The sequence below is a fragment of the Arvicola amphibius genome, chromosome 2, assembly GCF_903992535.2.
Source record: "Arvicola amphibius chromosome 2, mArvAmp1.2, whole genome shotgun sequence".
In the NCBI taxonomy this organism is placed as follows: Eukaryota; Metazoa; Chordata; class Mammalia; order Rodentia; family Cricetidae; genus Arvicola; species Arvicola amphibius.
In genome coordinates, this window is record NC_052048.2 from 133,150,837 (window position 1) to 133,170,379 (window position 19,543).

Consider the following 19,543-nt stretch of genomic DNA (forward strand, 5'->3'; position numbering starts at 1 on the left):
CTTCAGAGTCTCAGGTCCTACCTAGTACCACCCTGGCTGCCTATGAATCACAACAGAGACACAGGTTCCAGGCTTGGGACACTGGCTTTCCAGTTTGGGTAATGAGCCTCTTTGAACAAGCATCAGAGACAATTCTGAACAAGTAAATCTGAGAGGAAGAGGATTTTTAGATGAACACATTTGCTACCGGATCACTTGGGGCTTTTGAACGCCCCCTTTGAGAATTTTTGGGGTATCACTCATACCCCATGAGGGACTTGAAATGCTAGGGGTTCAGGGGTCATTCTGGGTGACCTTGTATTCTCTTTACCTCAATGATGAACAAGAGTCACAAATTAATTCATTTCTGGGGCTTCCCAGTCTAGACCACAGTTTGGGTTATCATGAAGGAGTGACCAACCAGAGTACAGTGTCCCCAGACACCAAAACAACTGTCACCACAGCAGAGTATCCCTATCTGTACCTGGCTAGACAGGCCCTTCCCATCTTTATCTGGTCCTCCCCACATCCAGCCCTACCTGAACGGCCAGCACCAGTCGGATGAGGTCCACCATCACCTCCTCATTGGCCAGCTCAATGCTGATGAGTGCCAGCAGGCCGTAGAGTGCCTCATAGTGCTTCTGGATGTTCGTCTCCTCCTTACAGCTTAGGTAGATGTGCCTGTATAGCTGCTGGGAGTGCTGGGGACAGGGGCAGGGGCAGAGGACAGCCGTGGTCAGTGGGGTGGGTCTGGGTGGATGGGGAGGAGAACTGGGGAGGAGGGTCCGTGTGATGGGGAGGTGATAGCTGTGTGCAGACACCTCCCCCCCCCCCCATCCTCAGCAACGGACAACTCTGGCCAACTGAAGAGGGAGGAGGCAGGCTCTGGGACCAGTGGTCACACAGTGGTTTAGATGCTGGAAGACTGGGACTAATAATCCTGACCTCCATGGGCTCGCTGTGTCTTCTGGTCATACTCACCTTCTTCATGAAGACAGTGTCCTGCCGGGAACACTTGTCCACTTTCAGCTTCAGGACCGAGATGTCACTGAGGGTGCTATGAAGGGACAGAGGAGCCTCTTAGCCCTCCGAGGCCAACCTGAGTCCACCTGATGTCACCAAGCTTTATTCCCTGGCTCTTAACCCAGTCTCCATTTTCCCACATTCCTGTTTCTTTCTCTTGAACTCTATGCTGATGCACACTATCTCCAGCCTCCAGCCCAGGCAGGACCACGCTCTGGCTCCCGCTGTCCTAGACTAAAGCCAGGGTCGGGCTCTAGTTGGTCTCACTGTACCCAAACTGCCCTCCCACCTGGGTGTGAAGTTGCTGGCCAAGAAGACAGTCGCACTGGGGGCTCCCCTATCATGCATCTACTGGAGGAGGGAACCTTGGGCTCACCTGATGGTAGAGAATTTGTGGCGGTTGCCGTGGCGATCAATGAAGCTGATGAGAATCTCTAGAACGAAGAGGCGGATTTCGGCATCCTCCATGAGGGCGGTGGAGAGCAGGCGGTCCAGGAAGTTGCTAGGCAGGGCTGACATCATGTTGCTGCACTGGAATCCTGTGGAGACCTGTGAGGAAGCCCGGGACAGGGGTGCTTAGGAACACCGTCACTCCGTGGACATGAGATGGAGAAGCAGCCAGGATTTGGTGTAGTGTCTATCCTCTGTATAGAGCCCCCTGATACCCACCTGGAAAATCTACTCAGTGCAGCTCAGCTGACATATAGGTGTATGAGAACAGTATGCAGGAGCAGTAAGAGCTAACAACGAGTAAGGATTAGCACCAGAGAAAGGCGAGAGTCAGGGTATCTGCAAGTCCTAGCTGGCCAGGGAACAACTGGTGAACACCCAGTTGTTCTGTTGCAGTGCTTTCTTAAGATCAGGAGTCACAAGAACTTAGAGGGCAGAGGAACTCACAGCTGGGCAGCAGGGTCCACTCACATACCCGACAGTCAGCATAGCACTGTGACAATGGGCCTTCCCACTCAAATCGGTCAGCACAGGTAGCCACGTCACACAGGACGCCAAATGCTCAACAACAGCAAGGGGCATTTTCTATTAAGTTCATATTGCAGAATGGTACCCCTGATGATTTGGAAGGTTTCCACGGAGCTGGTCCAGCCCAGAGCATCAAATGTTCTCTGAAGGGCACATGAGTGTTCCCCAGACTGTCACATAAGACACTGGGCACAAATTAACAAGGACCAACTAGGCAAAACCACAGGATTACAAAGACCAAGGGGAGAAAAGAGAACTAGATATGGGCAGAAGAACAACAAAGGGCTTCATGAGAGGACACTGCGTGGGGCTGGAGGTATACTCAGTGGAGGGGCAGTCCCCAGTACTACCAAAGCAAAGTGACCAAACAAACGCGTAGAAGGAAGAGGGTAGGAGACGAGGGAAGAGAAGCTTGCATGGAGTGAGGGGGTCTGGACAGACCAGTGTGTTGGGAACAGAGATTGGAGCCGGTTGGTACAATGAACAGTTTGGAGCAATGGCTCTTGACCTTCCTAATGCTGTGATCCTTTAATGCAGTTTCTCATGCTGTGATGACCCCAACCATAAAATTATTTTCATTGCTACTTCATAGCTGTGATTTTACTATTGTTATGAATCGTAATGTAAATATCTGTGTTTTCCAATGGTCCTAGGCGACCCCCGTGAAAGGGTCCTTCAACCCCCAAAGGGGTAACAACCGGCAGGTTGAGAACTGCTGGTCTAGAGAGAGGAGGAACCCCGGGAACTTTACTCTGAAGAGCCTGAAATTTAGATGTTCACATTAGAAATTGAGGTCTCCTCTGAGATAAGGAGCAAAACTGGAAATGGTATTTCTAGAAAATTCTCCTGGTGTTTATGATGGTTGAAGGTAGATATAGAAATACTGAGGAGAATAACCTAGTTGTAAGATGTCTGAAGTTTAGGCTAGGGCAGGAAGCTTGTTGCAAAACCAAATTTCAAAGCTGGGGATGGCAGTGCACGTATGCTTGTAATCCCAGCACTTAGTGGGTTGAGGCAGGAGGATCTTGAGTATGAAGTCAGCATAGGCTATGTAAAGTCCAAGGCCAGCCAGGGTCACAGAGGAAGGCCCTAAACAGATCATACAAATACATATTTGTGTTCATATTGCATACACAAACATAGATTTTAGAATCTCATAGGGGCTGACCACTCACACTCCCCGGGGAACCTACATATTGTAACCAGTTGGTCATAGGAATGGTGTTTGTGAACAACAGAGCTCGACTCCAGCAATGGAAGCTGGGGTTCAGAGATGCACAGAAGACACAGCAGAAGGAGAAGGTGGTGGCGGGAAGGTGAGAGAGATATCAATGGTGAAATGGGGGAACCAGAGGGACAGGACCTAAGGAAGGGCACTGGGTGGTCATAGGGGACCACAAGGTCAAGACCCACAAGGCTAGCTATAGCGACAGAGCCACCAGTAGCACATAGAATCACCATTTAAAAATAGCATTAAGCTGGGTGTGGTGCGGCACACCTGTAATCCCAGCACTCAGGAGGCAGAGGCAGGACAATAGCTGTGAGTTTGAGGCCAGCCTGGTCTACAGAGTGCCAGGGCTACACGGAGAAACCCTGTCTCAAACAACAACAACAACAACATCAACAACAACAAAGCGTTACATTTCCACCCCACTCTGAACAACTCAGTGGAGCTCAGGCTGGGTTTCGTTTCCTCCCTTATACCTTTAATAGCAGCGCATATCTGTGCAGTTTGTAACACACATTACTGCCCCATCTTGGTTCCCTGTAGGGGGCGCTCACCTGAAGGAGAGACTTCAGCAGCATGATCTGGGTCAGCCGGTTTCTATTCTCCCTGTGGAGGAGAGATGCGTGTGCTCTCCGCAAGATGGCAATAGGGTGCTCCCCCGTCCCCACTTTCCCCACGGATGAATTTTCTCACCAGGGGCTTATCTTTTTGGGTTACCCAGGAAGCCAGACTGGGGACCCATGATTTCCCTAATGTGAGGAGGGAACCTACTACCCTCCCCCCTGCCCCACTGCTGAGGGGGTCTTTGAGTCAAGGGAAGATCCACAGAAGTAAGAGTGGATAACCAGGAACTAGACAGTCTAGGCTGGGAGAAAGAAGGGAGTGGACTAACCCTGTCCTTCCTGTCTCCACTGGGTGGTGCAGGGAGGGTATGGGGACTTTGCTCATGATGAAGAGGATCACCTCCGAGCGCTGATAGGTGGGCAGCGTGCTGGCAAATGAGCCTATTAGGACGAGAACAGAGATTTAGAGACCCCCCCCACCCCAGGCTCAGCACATTTAGTTGAATGGGCGGAGAGTGAGGCTCACTGATGCCCAGGGACAGTGCTCAGGCAGAGGACTGAGACATTGCCTTCTGGGGGAAAGGGATAGTGGAGGATTCCGGAGGGCTCTTCTAGATGCCACTTGTTCTTCCCTTGTTACTGAGGTTGTGGTCACTGTCAGGGCTCCTTTACTGGGGGATAGGGCCTGGGGCGCAGGCAGCCCTACGGTTTCATGGCTCCACCTCTGAGAGTGAAGTCCATGGGAATTAGAGTTTCATATTTCTCCACATCCGGGGTACAAATAGCCTCCATAGCTTTCTTCATTCCTTCTTTTCTTCCTTAATCCCCACCTCCCGTCTAGTGGCCCCACCGTGGGGAAACACTACGCATGCCTAATGAGGACCGGGACACAGGAATAGTCCTGGCCTGAAGGCCTGGTGGAGGGACCAGCCAGACATGTGTATCATAGGCTGCTGTCTCCATTTCCCACGATGTTCCTAAATAACAAGATAGCGCTAACTGATCATACAGCAGATACTAAAGTGGAAACCTGTTGCCCTGATTCCTCCCCCTAGAACTCTTCCCTCTGCAAACTTTGTCAGGGTACTTCCTTTCAGCATAGTTCTGTCCCATAGGCCAATGCCCTAGGGCCCTGGCAACCTCTCCCCAGAGCCTCATCCGGCTCCGAGCCTCACCGGACCCCTCCCCATTTAGGTCCTTTCCCAAAGCCCCGCCCTTCTCCGAGCGTCACAGGGTCCGTCCCTCCCCCAGAGTTCGGCCCCTATCCAAGCCTCACCCACCACCTCCTCGGCCCCAAGCTAAGCCTTGGTTCATAGGCGCTTCTCCCTTAGCCCCGCCTCCAGATCTTTGCCCGTCCCACTTCTGAGCCCGCCCCCAAGCCTCAGTGGCCCCTCCCAGTCCACCCCAACCCTCCCCACCGATGGTCTTGATGACCGCCTCCTGGAACATGCGCTCCTCATGTTCCTTGATGATCTTGGTGCCCAGGCTGACAGCGCCGTCGTAGCTCCCTGTGAGCGCGTAGTCGATGCTGAGCCGCAGCTGCCGCAGCAGGGTGTTGAACATCTCCAGCACCGTGGGCCCTGGGCGCCAAGAGGGAGGGACCCGCAAGTCAGGACAGGCATCCCTCCTGCTCTCCCTTATACCTAAAGCCCGCTCAGCCAGTCGGTCCTAAATCCAACGCCTGCCCCTCTCTCCAGCTCCTGGCCGTTTGCTCTGGACCCCCTTACCGACAGAGCCGGTGGCGGCGATAACCGCAGCTTCCGATAGGACCTCCACGATGCCTGCGCGCACAGTCGCCGCGCTGCGGCTGTTGGCGTCTAGGTGGCTCAGGAGCTGCTGGATAACCAGGTGGGAGTGCTGCGGCTGTGGGGGAGGAAGACGTGATGGTCCCCCAAACAACCACCCCAAAGGCCCGGCAGCCCTCTGCGGGGACCCTGAGGCGGAGGGTGAACCAAAATGTCATCCCACAGCCAGTGGACGCTGCAGGTGGCACCCAGACCGCTCACTCTTACAGCACTCCCCAACCCCCATCCCGGCCCACATCCCGGAGCCAAATCCCAGGGAATCTGCGTTTGCACAGTTTTTTTCCTGGTTCCTTTTACTTCAAAGGGGACCAGAAACCCATTTCAAAATATTGTCTTTCATTTCTCCCTGTCCCCAGGTCTTACTGGCAAGGACCATGAGAAGCCACATGGTTCAGCTCCGTGCTGCACAGTGTGGCTGGGGGCCCAGTGCCAATTCAAGATCTGTCTGATAGATAACACCGCTGCGGAGATGAGGGCGGGCCAGAAGGAAGGCAAGGCTGTAGAAGTCGGGAACGCTCAGAGAACCAGCGGGTGCAGGCTGCTTGTCTTTTTGCGAGATGTAATTTTTCTCTAGGAATTCGTTTTCATTGTATTTCATAAAAAATGTTTGCCTAGGACGTACTAAACATTAAACTGGCCTTCCTTCACAGTCAGGTGACACAGCAGGATCTGTGGCAGCTAGGGCTTTTTTTTGGGGGGGGGGGAGTTAGAGAACACGTAGCTTCCTACTTTGTGTACTGTCCCGCACCTGGGAGTGCCCCGGGGGCAGTGGGGAGCGGTGACATTGGGAGGGGAAGGGGGTACAAGCTGGAGCAGGGAAGCTACCGCACCTGGATTGAGTACATGATGATTTTGAAGCAACGAGTGGCGAACACCTTGGGTTCCCAAAGAGAATGGTTATCCAGGTGGCTGCAAGGGAGAACACAAGGGGGGGGGGGGGGCGGTGACTAGGAAACTCAGAATGACCCAGGGAGTATTGCTGAGCTTGGAGGGCCAGGGGCACCTCCTGAGAGCCCCTTGCAGTTCTCAGTCAAGGAAGGGCTTACAGTATAGCTTGACACAAGGGATGAAGCTGGCCCTTTCGTTCAGTTTTGGGGACCCCTCTATTGCTCCTCACAAACAGCAGGTGCCCTTTGCGTGGTAGCCTTGCTGTGTGATGCAGGGTCTGCAGACACCAAAAAGGGGCTGACCTCACCACAGTATGACAGCTGTCCCATCTCCTTTCCTCTCACAGGGGCAGAGGGGACCAGGGGCAGTTGGCAAGGAGATATGGGCAGGGGACCTGGAATAGTCAACTCACATAAGAACAGGCTTGATCGCGTTTTTTATGTTGCCAAAGGCTGCCCGGCCCAGCAGCTCCCGCAGGCACCTCTCAGCCAGCTCTGCTGGGTTCTCCTTTTCCTTCTCCGGTGCTTGGAGGGGCGAGGGAGACCGGCTGTGGAAGCAGAGCCATGTGGATAAAGGATGGGGTGCAAAGTGGGGAGCCAGGACTGTATACCTTTGGGTTTCTCTTCAGGACAAGCAGGAATTTGAGATAAACTACAGCAGGTCATAGTCATGGCTGTCAGCAATTAAGCGGGGTAAGGAAGATGGGAGTAGAAGATTGGGGGAGCCTATAGAGTTATTTTCATGGGAACACTTCAGGGTGGGATGGATTGCCTCTGGAGGCCTGCAGATCACGAGGGTCAATATATACCTAAAGGTTGGCAAGGGGGGAATGGGAACTGAAGAGGAAAGTGGAGGAGACAGGCGGAAAGAAGGAAACAAATGGAAGGGAAGGGTGATTGGGTAGGGAGTGACCTAATGACATGCAAATCTGAGGGTACCTTCTCAGAACAGAATTCCCCATCTAAGAGACAACTCCAGATTGGTGAGCTGTTACATCAGAAAAAACCACCAGGGGGCACACTTTCCTCTGCTAGTTTAACATACCAGACCCTAAAGGAGAGCTTTTTTTACTGAGCATCTAAGCACAAAGCCAAGGTGGGGGAGAGTAGAGGGAACCTTCCTCTCCATCCCATTCTCCAGGAGAAAGTAAGGGTCACTGAACGGGATGAGTCTGATGTTTGGGAGCTCCGAGATTAAATTCCAGTATCTGCAGCTCTTAAGTGGCCATAGCTAATCAAGCAGTAATGTTTTAAGGTTTGCAACAGCATCAGGAAAGGAGACAGTAAGGTCCCAGGGAAAGTCTTTAGCATCTGGAACCTTGAAAGGCATTTACACCTCTTTAGCTTGCTGCTTCCGGAGGGGCACGAGGGTAGTCTGTCCCTCGTCCCCTTGTGTCCTGACCAGCTTACACGTATACCCAGGCAGCACAGACCCCTTGCTGCTCCTGCGTCCTTATTTGAGAATGGAAGGAGATCAGAGGCCGGCAGAAGCCAGACCCAAATGCAAGGAGAAACCAGCCTTGTGCTCACTGTGGAACAAGTCACAAAGCCAAGATTCCTGACCTCGCAGCTGGCTTTTACCTTCCAGCCCAAGCTAGCTCCGGGAGCCTGGGTGACGGTGGTGCTCTGAGAGGGGAACCCAGCCCCACTCACCTCTCCGCCTCTTCTACGTGCTGCAGATTGAAGAGCAACGACGGCACGATCTTGTCCATGTGCTGTGGGTCCCAGATGTTGGCCTGTAGCTCGTCATTCACCGTCTTCCTCACAACCCCTTGCAGGCCTTTGATGCCCGACATTCGGATTCTGTAAGGAAAGAGACCGAGGCATCTCCACATCCTGAGCATCTCCACGGCCCCGAGAGGAGCACGGTTCAAGCTCTAGGGACCTAACAGCTCAGAAGGCTCCTCTATCTGCTCCTCCTCACGGGCTTTAACATGGTTGGGACACATTAATGAGCAACTTGACTCTTGTCCTCTTGTAGCTTAGAAGCCAGTGGGGAGAGGCAGACAGAGTCAGCGATGTAAGAGAGGAACAATGAAACTTGTTAAAGGGGGGGCTGACAAGCACAGGAGGGGCAGAGCAGGATACAAAAGGATTGGGGGGAATGTGGGGACAGTCAGGCGGGTTTCACTGATGAGAGCAAAGTGAGCAAAGCCGTTGCAGAGGGGAAGCAGCGAGCTGAGATCCATGGAAGAAGTCTTCCATCACGGCACAGACCGTGCAGAAGTTCTGAGGCAAGAGTGTCCTAGACGGCATGCCAGGAGAATGGGTCAGTGGGAGGACCCAGAAGGTGAAGTGAGGAAAAGCCAGAGTGAGGACTTGGGCTCTGCTGATGGATGTAGATGCGGCTAAGCAGGTTGTTCCTGCAAGTGCACATTTCTATCTGTGAGTGGAGGGGTTGTGTGTATGCACACTTATGTGTTTTGCTCCTGGCCCTCAAGTTCAGCTCAGGAGACCTCCGTTATCTTATATTTTGCCCTATGTTCTGGCCCAAGATTTTTCCTCCAGAACCATTTGCCGGGAGCCGCCCCATTCTGATTGACACTCACCCATCCTGGCCACAGCAGGCCAGAAGGGGAGTCAAGGAAGACAGACTGGTCAGCCAGTGCTGAAGCCCTTCAAGGCCCCTTGATGGCTCTGCTGGGAGCCCCGTAGGCGCTTGGCCTCCCTCTACTCACTTAGTCTTGATTTCCAAGTCGTCATGGCTTGAGTGGCACATTTCACTAAATCGGGACACAAAGAAATCATAGCTCCGATGATAAGATGGGGTGTCCTCTTCAATGTTGGCGAACTTCACAAACTATCAGGGCAGAGGAAGAGAATGTGCATGAGGGCCAGTTGCTCCGCCCCTTGGGACATTCCCAAGCACCTATTATGGAAAAAGCCACAGACCCAGGCATCTGGGGACCAACTCCTGCCTGTAACAGCACACTTGGGAGACCTGAGTTCATAGGTGACTCAGCTTTCCTGTACACAAAAAGCTGGCAACTGTGACCTTTTCTGTTGAGGGGGACGGAGGAGGAAGGAGAAAGCGAATGATGGCTCCCCCTAAACATGGCTGCACAAACCCCTGGGGGATGAATGCACAGGGCACGGCAAATTAGGCACAATGCTGAGACTGAAGGAGAGCTGGGTCAATGCATGGAGCACCTCCTTGGCTGAATTCTGAGACAGGAGAGCAAATCCGAGCATTTGACTTCAAAACTGGAATCACATTTTACTGTTGGAATTTTGGGTGTCAAAAGCTTGTCATGCTGGTAGTCTCCTTCCCACCCCCTTTCTCTGTGGACAAGATCTCACGTAGCCGATATTAGCCTTGAACTTGATCCCTACCTTTACCTCCCAGTTGTTAGGATTAAAGGGGCCTGCCCTATGCTTAGCTTCAGCGCTAATCTCTGGCAGCATCCTCTGCTGCTGGATCATATTGCATTGTACACTTCCAGTTCTAAAGAGGGAATTCATTTCAATAACATCCCCCAGAGAAGCAAGCATTGCATACAAAATAAACCGCTTGAAACGAATATAATTTATTTTGCTCGATATTATGTTAGGTTAGTAGCCCCGAACAACTCTGAAAGAGGATTAGATTAATAGCTAGAGATACAGCTCAGTTGACAGATTGCTTCCTTAGCATGCACGAGTCCCAAGCTCGTGCTATCATTTCTCAAGGTATCTAATTGATTTACTTTCATAGTATTTGGTATTAATTGTTAATCTGTGTCTAGTTAACTACTTAAAAATTGCTAATTTAGGCTGGGCGGTGGTGGCGCACACCTTTAATCCTAGCACTTGGGAGACAGGCAGAGGCAGGCAGATCTCTGTGAGTTTGAGGCCAGACTGGTCTACAAGAGCTAGTTCCAGGACAGGCTCCAAAGCTACAGAGAAATCCTGTCTTGAAAAAACAAACAAACAAAAAACAAAAAACAAAAAAACCCAACCAACCAAACAAAAACCCCTAGATGCAACAGCTTCCATTAGTCTCCTCATTTATTACAGTTTTAATTTTTTTCTTTGAGAATTTAATATATCATACAATATTTTATCCTATTAACCCCCAACTCCTTCTCCCACTTCTTCCCAGATCCACTTGCTTCCCACCCACTCCCAACTTTGTGTCTTCTTTTTTTTTTTTTTTTAAACCTCACTAGGTCTGAATTGTGCTGCTCATGGGTATGGGGCTATCCACTGGACTATGGCCAACCTTCCAAGTGCTGGGGTGAAGGAGTGTGCCACCATGCCCGGCCTTTGAGTCTGGTTTTTAAATGCTGGCTTGACCTATATAGTCCAGAAGAGTAGCGGGTCCTCTGCCTAGCACCTGGCCCGTCTCATGCTTGTTTTTTTTCCCCATGGAACACATGGAGCTATTTAACTTTGAGCCTTTACTTCCTTAAGGTGGGCACAAGGAGTATCTTAACTACTTGGGACTTCCCTTAGCTTAAGCTATGCACACACTCTCTTCAAATAATGTAACTAGCAACCGGGACCTGTATCAAGCTGCCCCCATACCTGCTTTAAACAATGGAAACAATAAAATAATAAAAATAGCATCCCCCTGACAATGCCCCACGTTTATGGAACCAGGGTCAATGGTCCTAGCTGGCCTAGACTGTTTTGAGTGGCGGTGTAAAACAACTGTGCCTTCAAGTGAACTTCTAGGGTGAATCCCCTGCACAGCTATCTCGTGCCCACGAATTATTGAGCATGCATATGATTAAACTCAGCTGTATTATGGGAAGGAACATGTACAAGTGAGCAATGGCCTACCCAACCCAAGCCTGTCAACCAAAGAAGAGAAATACCCATACTTCACCTCCAAACTCCTCCTCTTAAACTTAGTAAAAGGAAGCCCACCAGGCCCCTGCTCTCTTGCTGTGGATTTTAACCTATTCTACTACTCTGCTTTAAATAAGTTTTCTGTGCTACTTTGCAATCTGCGTGGTCTTTATTCTCAAATAAGACAGCAACAATCTGGAAATACCCAACCCAGACCCTAACTCCTGGCAACAACCTTCTCTGTGAAGTGGATATAAGGTCGTCACGGCCATGACAGGACAGACATGCAGAAGACCTCAACACAACCAGGAAATGACTCCATGGCGGTCATGGTATTGTTTATTCTCAGCTCCATCAACTCTGGTGCATGTAGGTTTGATGCACTTTAACCTCTGTCCTCTCCTATGTCCACTCTAGCCTAGAGCCTAGATTAGGCAGCACGGACTAGCGAAGGTAACACCCTGAAAGTGTGAACTAGGAGCCGGGTGCAGTCATCCAGACCTGTATTCTCAGCACTTGGGAAGTGCAATTCTAAAGGATCAGGAGGCCATGGACAGTCCCCCCTACAAACTGAGCTGAGGCTATCCTTGGCTACACGGGACTCTGTCTCAAACACGCACAGAACCCAAAACACAACAAAAATTCATACCCAGAAGGCATAGAGAAATGGAAAGAGAGTCAGCTGCTTCTCCAGTGACCCAGTCCCCAAGGGTGGGTGTGGGCATGGAGCGAAGGATGGGAGCAAGAGTTCAGTGGTGACAGCCAAGCCCCCTGTGCAGAGGTCACCTGAAGCAGCAGGTTGGGACAGAACCCAAGGGACCTTCCGTGGACCACTTCCAGGGAGAGGGAAGGAAGCCGAGAAGGGTGGGGAAAGCAAATCCAAGACTGCTTGAATGCAATGTATATTTTCACCTCCTCTTGGGGACTTAAACTTTCCCAGCTTCTTCTGCAGGATCCAGCTCAGCGGTCACAGGGAGCGGCATTCTCGGGGATAACACATGGATATGTTCCACTCTCCCGCAGGAAAACGGCACTCCACATGCAACTCAGAAAACAGTGTTGCACTCGCGAAGTGCCCGGGCCTCTATGCATTGCCCCTCCCACTTGATCAGAAAAACCAACTTCAGGAAGATGCGTCCCAAAGCTTGTTTGCTTTGGCTTTAATGCACACCTCACTCGGCTGCAAGCTTTCAAGTATTCAAAAGGCACCAAGAAGTTAAGAGTCCTGAGGAAGCTGGGCAGGGGTGGGGCACGCCGTTAACGCCAGCATTTGGGAGGCAGAGGCAGGCCTGAGTTCGAGGCCAGCCTCGTCTACAGAGTGAGCTCCAGGACAGGCTCCAAAGCTACATAGAGGAATCCTGTCTCGAAAAAAAAAAAAAAAAAAAAAAAAACAATAAACAAGCAAACAAACAAATAAAAGGCTGGGTGTCGCTGGGGAGGCTATAGGCAAGAGTAGTTGGTGTCAGTGTGCTCTGAGAGACACATTAAATGGTCTGTACGCTTACACACTGTGCTTCTGAGGACCGTTATGCCTGCCTTGCCTTGCCTTCTCCTACGTTACATCTTCTACCTCCCTGTGTGATAGCATTCACAACTGCTTCAAACCCCAGCCCAGTCCAGATAATACAGCACAGAATCTCCAGACCCCTGAGTTACTCAAAGTTGTAGACGCCCTGTTTCCTTATAAAGTGACAGATTCTGAGGCTCTGGACAGAGACGTCCCAAGGGACACCATTTTCAGCCGACTCCCACACCCGTTATCTGATGTAATTTTCCATCAGTTAGCGAGCTTAGCAGGATCCATACTCACCCCATTACAAAGAAAAGGAGTGGAGTAATGGGAACACTCATCCATTGCTGGTGGGAATGCAAACTTGTGCAACCACTTTGGAAATCAGTGTGGCAGTTTCTCAGGAAATTCGGGATCAACCTACCCCAGGATCCAGCAATACCACTCCTGGGAATATACCCAAAAGATGCCCAATCATACTACAAAAGCATTTGTTCAACTATGTTCATAGCACCATTATTTGTAATAGCCAGAACCTGGAAACAACCTAGATGCCCCTCAATGGAAGAATGGATAAAGAAAGTGTGGAATATATACATATTAGAGTACTACTCAGTGGTAAAAAAACAATGACATCTTGAATTTTGCATGCAAATGGATGGAAATAGAAAACACCATCCTGAGTGAGGTAACCCAGACCCAAAAAGATGAATATGGTATGTACTCACTCATTAGTAGATTCTAGCCATAAATAAAGGATATTGAGCCTATAATTCATGATCCTAGAGAAGCTAGATAGGAAAGTGAACCCAAAGAAAAACATGTAGTTATCCTCTTGGATATTGGAAGTAGATAAGATTGCCAGGCAAAAATTGAGAGCTTGGGGGAGGGAATAGGATGGGGGTAAGGGGAGAGGGGGAGATAGAGAAGGGGAGGATGGGGAGAGCTTGGGGGAATGGGACAGTTGGGATGGAGGAAGAGTGGATATGGGAGCAGGGAAGTAAGGGAAGTATATATCTTAATTAAGGGAGCCATTTGAGGGCTGGCAAGAGACTGGACTCTAGAGGGGTTCCCAGGTGTCAAAGGAGATGTCCCCAGCTTGTTCCTCAAGCAGCTGAGGAGAGGGCGCCTAAACTGGCCCTATACTATAACCACACTGATGAATATCTTGCATATCACCCTAGAACTTTCATCTGGCGTTGGATGGAGATAGAGACAGAGACCCACATTGGAGCACTGGACTGAGCTCCCAAGGTCCAAATGAGGAGCAGAAGGAGGGAGAACATGAGCAAGGAAGTCAGGACAGCGAGGGGTGCGTCCACTCACAGAGACAATGGGACTGATCTAATGGGAGCTCACCAAGGCCAACTGGACTGGGACTGATGGAGCATGTGATCAAACTGGACTCTCTGAACGTGGCTGACAAGGAGCTCTGACTGAGAAGCCAAGGACGATGGCACTGGGTTTTGATTCTACTGCATGTACTGGCTTTGTGGGAACCTAGTCTGTTTGGATCCTCACCTTCCTAGACCTGGATGGAGGGGGGAGGACCTTGGACTTCCCACAGGGCAGGGAACCCTGACTGCTCCTTGGACTAGAGAGGGAGGGGGAGGGGGGAGGAAATGGGGGGAGGGAAGGAGGTGAAAATTTGTAAAAATTATATAATTTAATAAAAAAAAGAAAAAAAACAAAGAAAAGGAAACTAGGCCTTTACCAGTGACTGGATTACTGTAGGTTAGCTAACTTGTGAATGGGTCCCGCTGGGCCTCAAATTTGGGAATTCTGACTTTGCCCTTTGAATTTTTAAAAACACATTTTAAAAAAGATCAATTTGTAAATGGTGTGGCAGGGGGGGAGAGGAGAGAGAGCGTGAGAGCATGTTCTCTCTCTCTCTCTTACACACACACGCACACGCACTGATGGAGGAGAGTCAGTTAGATAGACATCCTTCATATCTTTCAAAGACTGCAGAATATGGCATTTAATGTTTTAATAACTTAAGGTTTTCATGATGAGACACATCTGCTCCTGGCAGCACCATCTACTTCAAGAGGAAGATGGGCATCGAAGAGGCTACTTATGGAGTTTGTTAGCCATTTGGGCAAGAAACTGCTCTTGCCTGGACTGTTGCATAAACTGGACATAGAGAACCCGCAGAGAGAGGACTGCTGAACTTGCCTAAAGGTGAGATGATCTTTCGGGGTTCCTGATTCATGAAAGAGTCTGCGAGACATTCTGCAGGACACAGCAGAAAGTGACTGAACTGTCTTTGGAATTTCCTGCTTCATGGAAATGTCTGCTGGACACTATGGGCCTGTAGGCTGAAGATGGATGCCCCTACGGTACAGAGGAACTTTGGGTGACTGTCCAGGCAGCGAGTTGTCTCTGTCACTTCTAGAGTTTAAAAGTTACTTATTTCTTGTTTACTTAGGTAGTATTATATCCTTCTGGAGTCTTTGATGGAGTTGAAGAATAAATAGGTAGTTATAGTTTTCCTTGGTTATTATAAAAGATAAAGTAGATATAAATATTGTAACTATAATTCTTGCTTGATAACTGTTATGCTATATGTAATTTTACTATGTTAAAGTTGAAGCCTTTCTTTTTTGTTTAAACAGAAAAAGGGGAAATGATGGAGGAGAGTTATCTGTCTATGTTACTTTCATTGGTTAATTAATAAAGAAACTGCCTTGGCCCTTTAAGAGACAGAAAATTAGGTAGGCGGAGTAAACAGAACAGAATGCTGGGTAGCAGGAGTGGGGAGAAGCTTCAGGCAGTCACCATATGCAGTCTCAATGCTTCTCCTCTCTGAGATGGACGCAGGTTAAGATCTCTCCTGGTAAGCCACCCCTTGTGGTACTATATAGATTACTAAATATGGGTTAGTCAAAATGTGAGAGTTAGCCAATAAGAGGCTGAAACTAATGGGCCAGGCAGTATTTAAAAGAATACAGTTTCCGTGTAATTATTTTGGGTAAAGCTAGCTGGGTGGCGGGTCGCAGCCCCACCTTTCATTCTACAATGCACACGCATGCACGCATGCGCACACACCCTCACAGACCAGAGGCTTTAGACACCCACTGGCACTGGAGTTACCCATGGTTGTGAGCCATCTATGTGGGAATCAAACTCGGCTCCTCAGCAATAGCAGTATGCACTCTTGACCACTGAGCCATCTCTCTAGTTCCCTGAATTTGCATAGAAACTACCTGGACAACTTGTCAATCTCTGCCATCTTCCCTCCCCAGGCTGACTGAACGATAGGGCTTAGGTACCTGCATTTCCAGGAGCCCTTCCCCTCCACTTACTACCCTGAGGAGTCTGAGCTGGGGACTCCTTTGCCCCAGAGTGAGCTAGTCCACAGCTATGACCATGCTTAAGGCTAGCTGCACAGGTCGCTGACCCACCTCCTCTGAAGGACAGAACTGCTGTGACTTGGAGTTTTGGACCGAAGGTTCAATGTGTGATCTTGCCACAGCTCTATCTCTGGAAGATAGTGCTCAACTCTCAAGTCCAGGACTGCCCAGGAGGCTCCAGTCACGAGGCTCAGGTTGTGCACAATTCTGTCTTCGTTCTTCCAGGACTCCAGCTGCTACAGGGAATGGCGCTAATGTCCTTCAGTCCCGACCTCCCACACAGAGAGCACGCGCTGTCTTTCTAACAGGAAGGCTAGCGTTGGGGCTAGCTAAGACAGAGGCACCTTCTCCACACCAGGCTCTGTGAGCAGCATCCCCAAGACTGTTTTGATAATATGATAGATGGAGTGTCCTCTCTGAGCCTGGAAACATGGTGACTCGGGCATGGTAATCCAGTTACTTACATGACCTGGTCAGAGAGTGCTGGCTTTTGGTGTCCCTGTGGGGGGCAGCTCTTAGCTCATTCCATGCTGCTCCTGAGTCCTTCAGGAGTTGACATGAGGGATCAAATGGGACATGCGAGGGGTCTCCATTCAAGTCTCACATGGGGTGCTTCATGGGGGCTGTGGACATGAGGCCATACCCATGTCCTGGAGGGCCCAAACCAGGCTAGGACAGAGTTAGAATTTGTCTTTGTTAGGGTTCCTGTTGCTGTGAAGGGATACCATGACCATGGCAACTCTTTTTTTGTTTGTTTGTTAGTTTATTTTTGTTTTTACTTTTTCAAGAAAGGGTTTCTCTGTGTAGCCCTGGTTGCCCTGGAACTTGCCTTATAGACCAGGCTGGCCTCCAACTTGGAGATCTGCCTGCCTCTGCCTCCAGGTGCTGGGTTAAAGATGTTTGCCACAGATGGGCAGTGGTGGTGGTGCATGACTTTAATCCCAGCCCTTGGGAGGCAGAGGCAGGCCGATCTCTGTGAGTTCGAGGCCAGCCTGATCTTCAAGAGCAAGTTCCAGAACAGGCTCCAAAGCTACACAGAAAAACCCTGTTTCAAAAAACAAAACAAAACAAAAAGATGTTCACCATCACTTCCTGGTGGACCATGGTAACTTTTAATAAGGAAAACGTTTAATTGGGGTTGGCTTATAGGTTCAGAGGTCTCTTCCACTATCGTCATGGTGGGAGGCATGGTGGTGTGCTGACAGACACAGTGCTGGAAGAAAGTGACACTGGGCCTGGCCCCCAGTGACACACTTCCTCCAACAAGGCCACATCCCCTAATAGTGCCACTTCCTGTGAGCCTGTGGGGCCATTTTCACAAACCACCACAGAATGGTCTAGTGGGACCTTTCCCTCTTCCTCCTCCTCCTCTTCTTTTTGCAGTGCTAGGGAACAAATGCTAGTCCTTCCGCTCACCAAACAAGCTCTCTCTACCGCTGACCCGTAGCCCAGTCTTGTGTGTGTGTGTGTGTGTGTGTGTGTTAAATTTGTTTGGCTTTTTTAAAAACAAGGTCTTGCTTTGCAGCTCAAGATGGCTTGAAATTAATGGTTCTCTTTCCTCTACCTCCTAAGTGCCAGCAGTACAAACATGTACCACTGTACCTGGCACCCTTATTAGTATTTTGAGGTTGGGTTTGCAGCCCAACTATACATTCAAATTCCAGCTCCACCAATTATCAGTAGGGTGACCTGCGGCAAGTTCCTTAAGCCTCCTTGGTCTCACCTGTCCCACCTATAAAATAGAGCTAATGAGAACTTTTCTTATATGCATGCTATGGCCAGAATGGCCACCCACCCTGCCTGTCACTTTTTAAAAATAAAAGATTTATCTTTATTTATTTATACGTTTGCATGTGTCTGTGTGTGTGGGGGGTGGGATAAACTCATGGATGCAGGTGCCTGAGGAGGCCAGCAGAGGGCATCAGGCTTGGTGCTGCAGTTATAAGAGATGATAAGGACCCTAGAGTGGGTCCTCTAGAAGAGCAATCAGTGCTCTTAACCACAGAGGTATCTCTCGAGTCCCAGACATGGCTTTTATTAATGCTAGTTATTTAATGCATGAAATCATAAAAGAATACATTTGAAATTTTGTTTCTTTTTCTTTTATAAGACATAGCCATGATGAAGAAGGTCTCCATAACAACAAACTGACAATTCTGAACACATGACATTCAAAGGCCAGAAGCACACTGTTAGGGCCACCCGTTCAAGATCAAAGTTCTGGCTCTTTCTATATAACAAAGGGTGCCAAGCTTGCTGGGGCGGATCACCAGCCCTCACAATGCCTCTCACAAATGTGTGGAAAACTGAGGGTGATTAAGAGCTTGGGTAACAAAGAAAGCGTCTACTCCAAATAGTGACATTGCTCAAACAGCTCTCCCTTGGCCTGACGAGGGAATCTGAGCCTTGCTGGGCTCACTCTGGCACCAACAAAGTGTCTCCAAGCAGAGTTAGCCCTTCCCCCTTCCACAGAAGGCGCCGAATAACTCGGTTGTCAAGAACAGGACAACAGAGAATTCGCTGGAGGGGGTAGAGGCAGGACTTCACCTCTCTTGCAGCCTGGGGGCTGCTAGTCTTTCTGTTTCACCCCCTCTTCTCTTCATCAAGCCCATCCTCGCTAGACAGCATCTCTTACAACCACTGGTGTGTTTTGACTTCCGCATCCTCTGCTCCTGTCTATAAATATATATATATATATATATATATATATATATATATATATATATATGTTGGATTGTTGTTCCATTTTGTCTTGTAAGCTCCCCCCATCGCACCCAGAGTGCTGTGACCACAGGTCCATCCTACTACATCTGATTTCTCTTTTCTTCTCCTGGCAGGAAAACCTCCTTACCTAAGATGAAAGTGCTTCGCTGACTATATAATACGCAGCTCAAAGGAACTGGATGCTGGGGAAAGAAGGAAGGCCCCACAGCCTCTCCTTCCTCTCCCTCCAGCTCCTCAGTTCTCACAAAGCTTCGGATTCTTGGGAAGACTATGTCGACATTCCTGGGCTAAATGTCCTAAGGCAGAGCAAGGCAGGCACGGGGTCCCTACGCATCTAAAATGATGTGAAACAAGGCTCTTCTAGGGATCCTTGTAATAGACACTGGCCAGAGCATCCGGATGAAGGACAATACTAGGACAGGCTGCCTCCAAGTAGGAATCCTAGCCCACCCTGCGCAGGTTCAGCTGCCACTTGCTGATTGTCATCACCACAGCACAGCCGCACGGCATTCCACAGCCTGCTCCCGGCTCCCGGCTAAGGTGTTGAATCACGGGGATGCTGAATTCAGAGAAGATGGCATTTTCAAGGCTGTAGATAATAAAGACCTGTCCTGGGCTAGGATTCTCTTTGAGAAAAATAAGAGCTGCCGGCCACCTGCTTCTGTGGCCCCCGTGGATCCAGGGTGACTAGTTTATTTTCCGTTCAGATGCTCTTTC

The 19,543-nt window shown here is 49.8% G+C and overlaps 1 protein-coding gene across 2 annotated transcripts in view; it reads right to left on the minus strand.

Annotated features, from left to right (window-relative positions):
- Positions 1–19,543, minus strand: part of Efr3b (EFR3 homolog B) — a 78,631-nt gene that overhangs the window by 12,297 nt on the left and 46,791 nt on the right. The window contains exons 1-12 of one of the 2 annotated variants that reach the window (XM_038319562.1): positions 12,149–12,425; positions 9,142–9,263; positions 8,117–8,266; positions 6,877–7,011; positions 6,407–6,485; positions 5,499–5,634; positions 5,190–5,351; positions 4,101–4,212; positions 3,763–3,814; positions 1,379–1,551; positions 961–1,036; positions 519–680 (exon numbers count right to left, since the gene is read on the minus strand). In XM_038319562.1, coding sequence (XP_038175490.1) covers positions 519–680; positions 961–1,036; positions 1,379–1,551; positions 3,763–3,814; positions 4,101–4,212; positions 5,190–5,351; positions 5,499–5,634; positions 6,407–6,485; positions 6,877–7,011; positions 8,117–8,266; positions 9,142–9,182 — 1,278 coding nt within the window. In that variant the 5' untranslated portion in view covers positions 9,183–9,263; positions 12,149–12,425. Of the gene's footprint in view, positions 1–518; positions 681–960; positions 1,037–1,378; positions 1,552–3,762; positions 3,815–4,100; positions 4,213–5,189; positions 5,352–5,498; positions 5,635–6,406; positions 6,486–6,876; positions 7,012–8,116; positions 8,267–9,141; positions 9,264–12,148; positions 12,426–19,543 lie in introns of those variants that run through there. The other variant, XM_038319561.1, reaches the window with a different exon arrangement.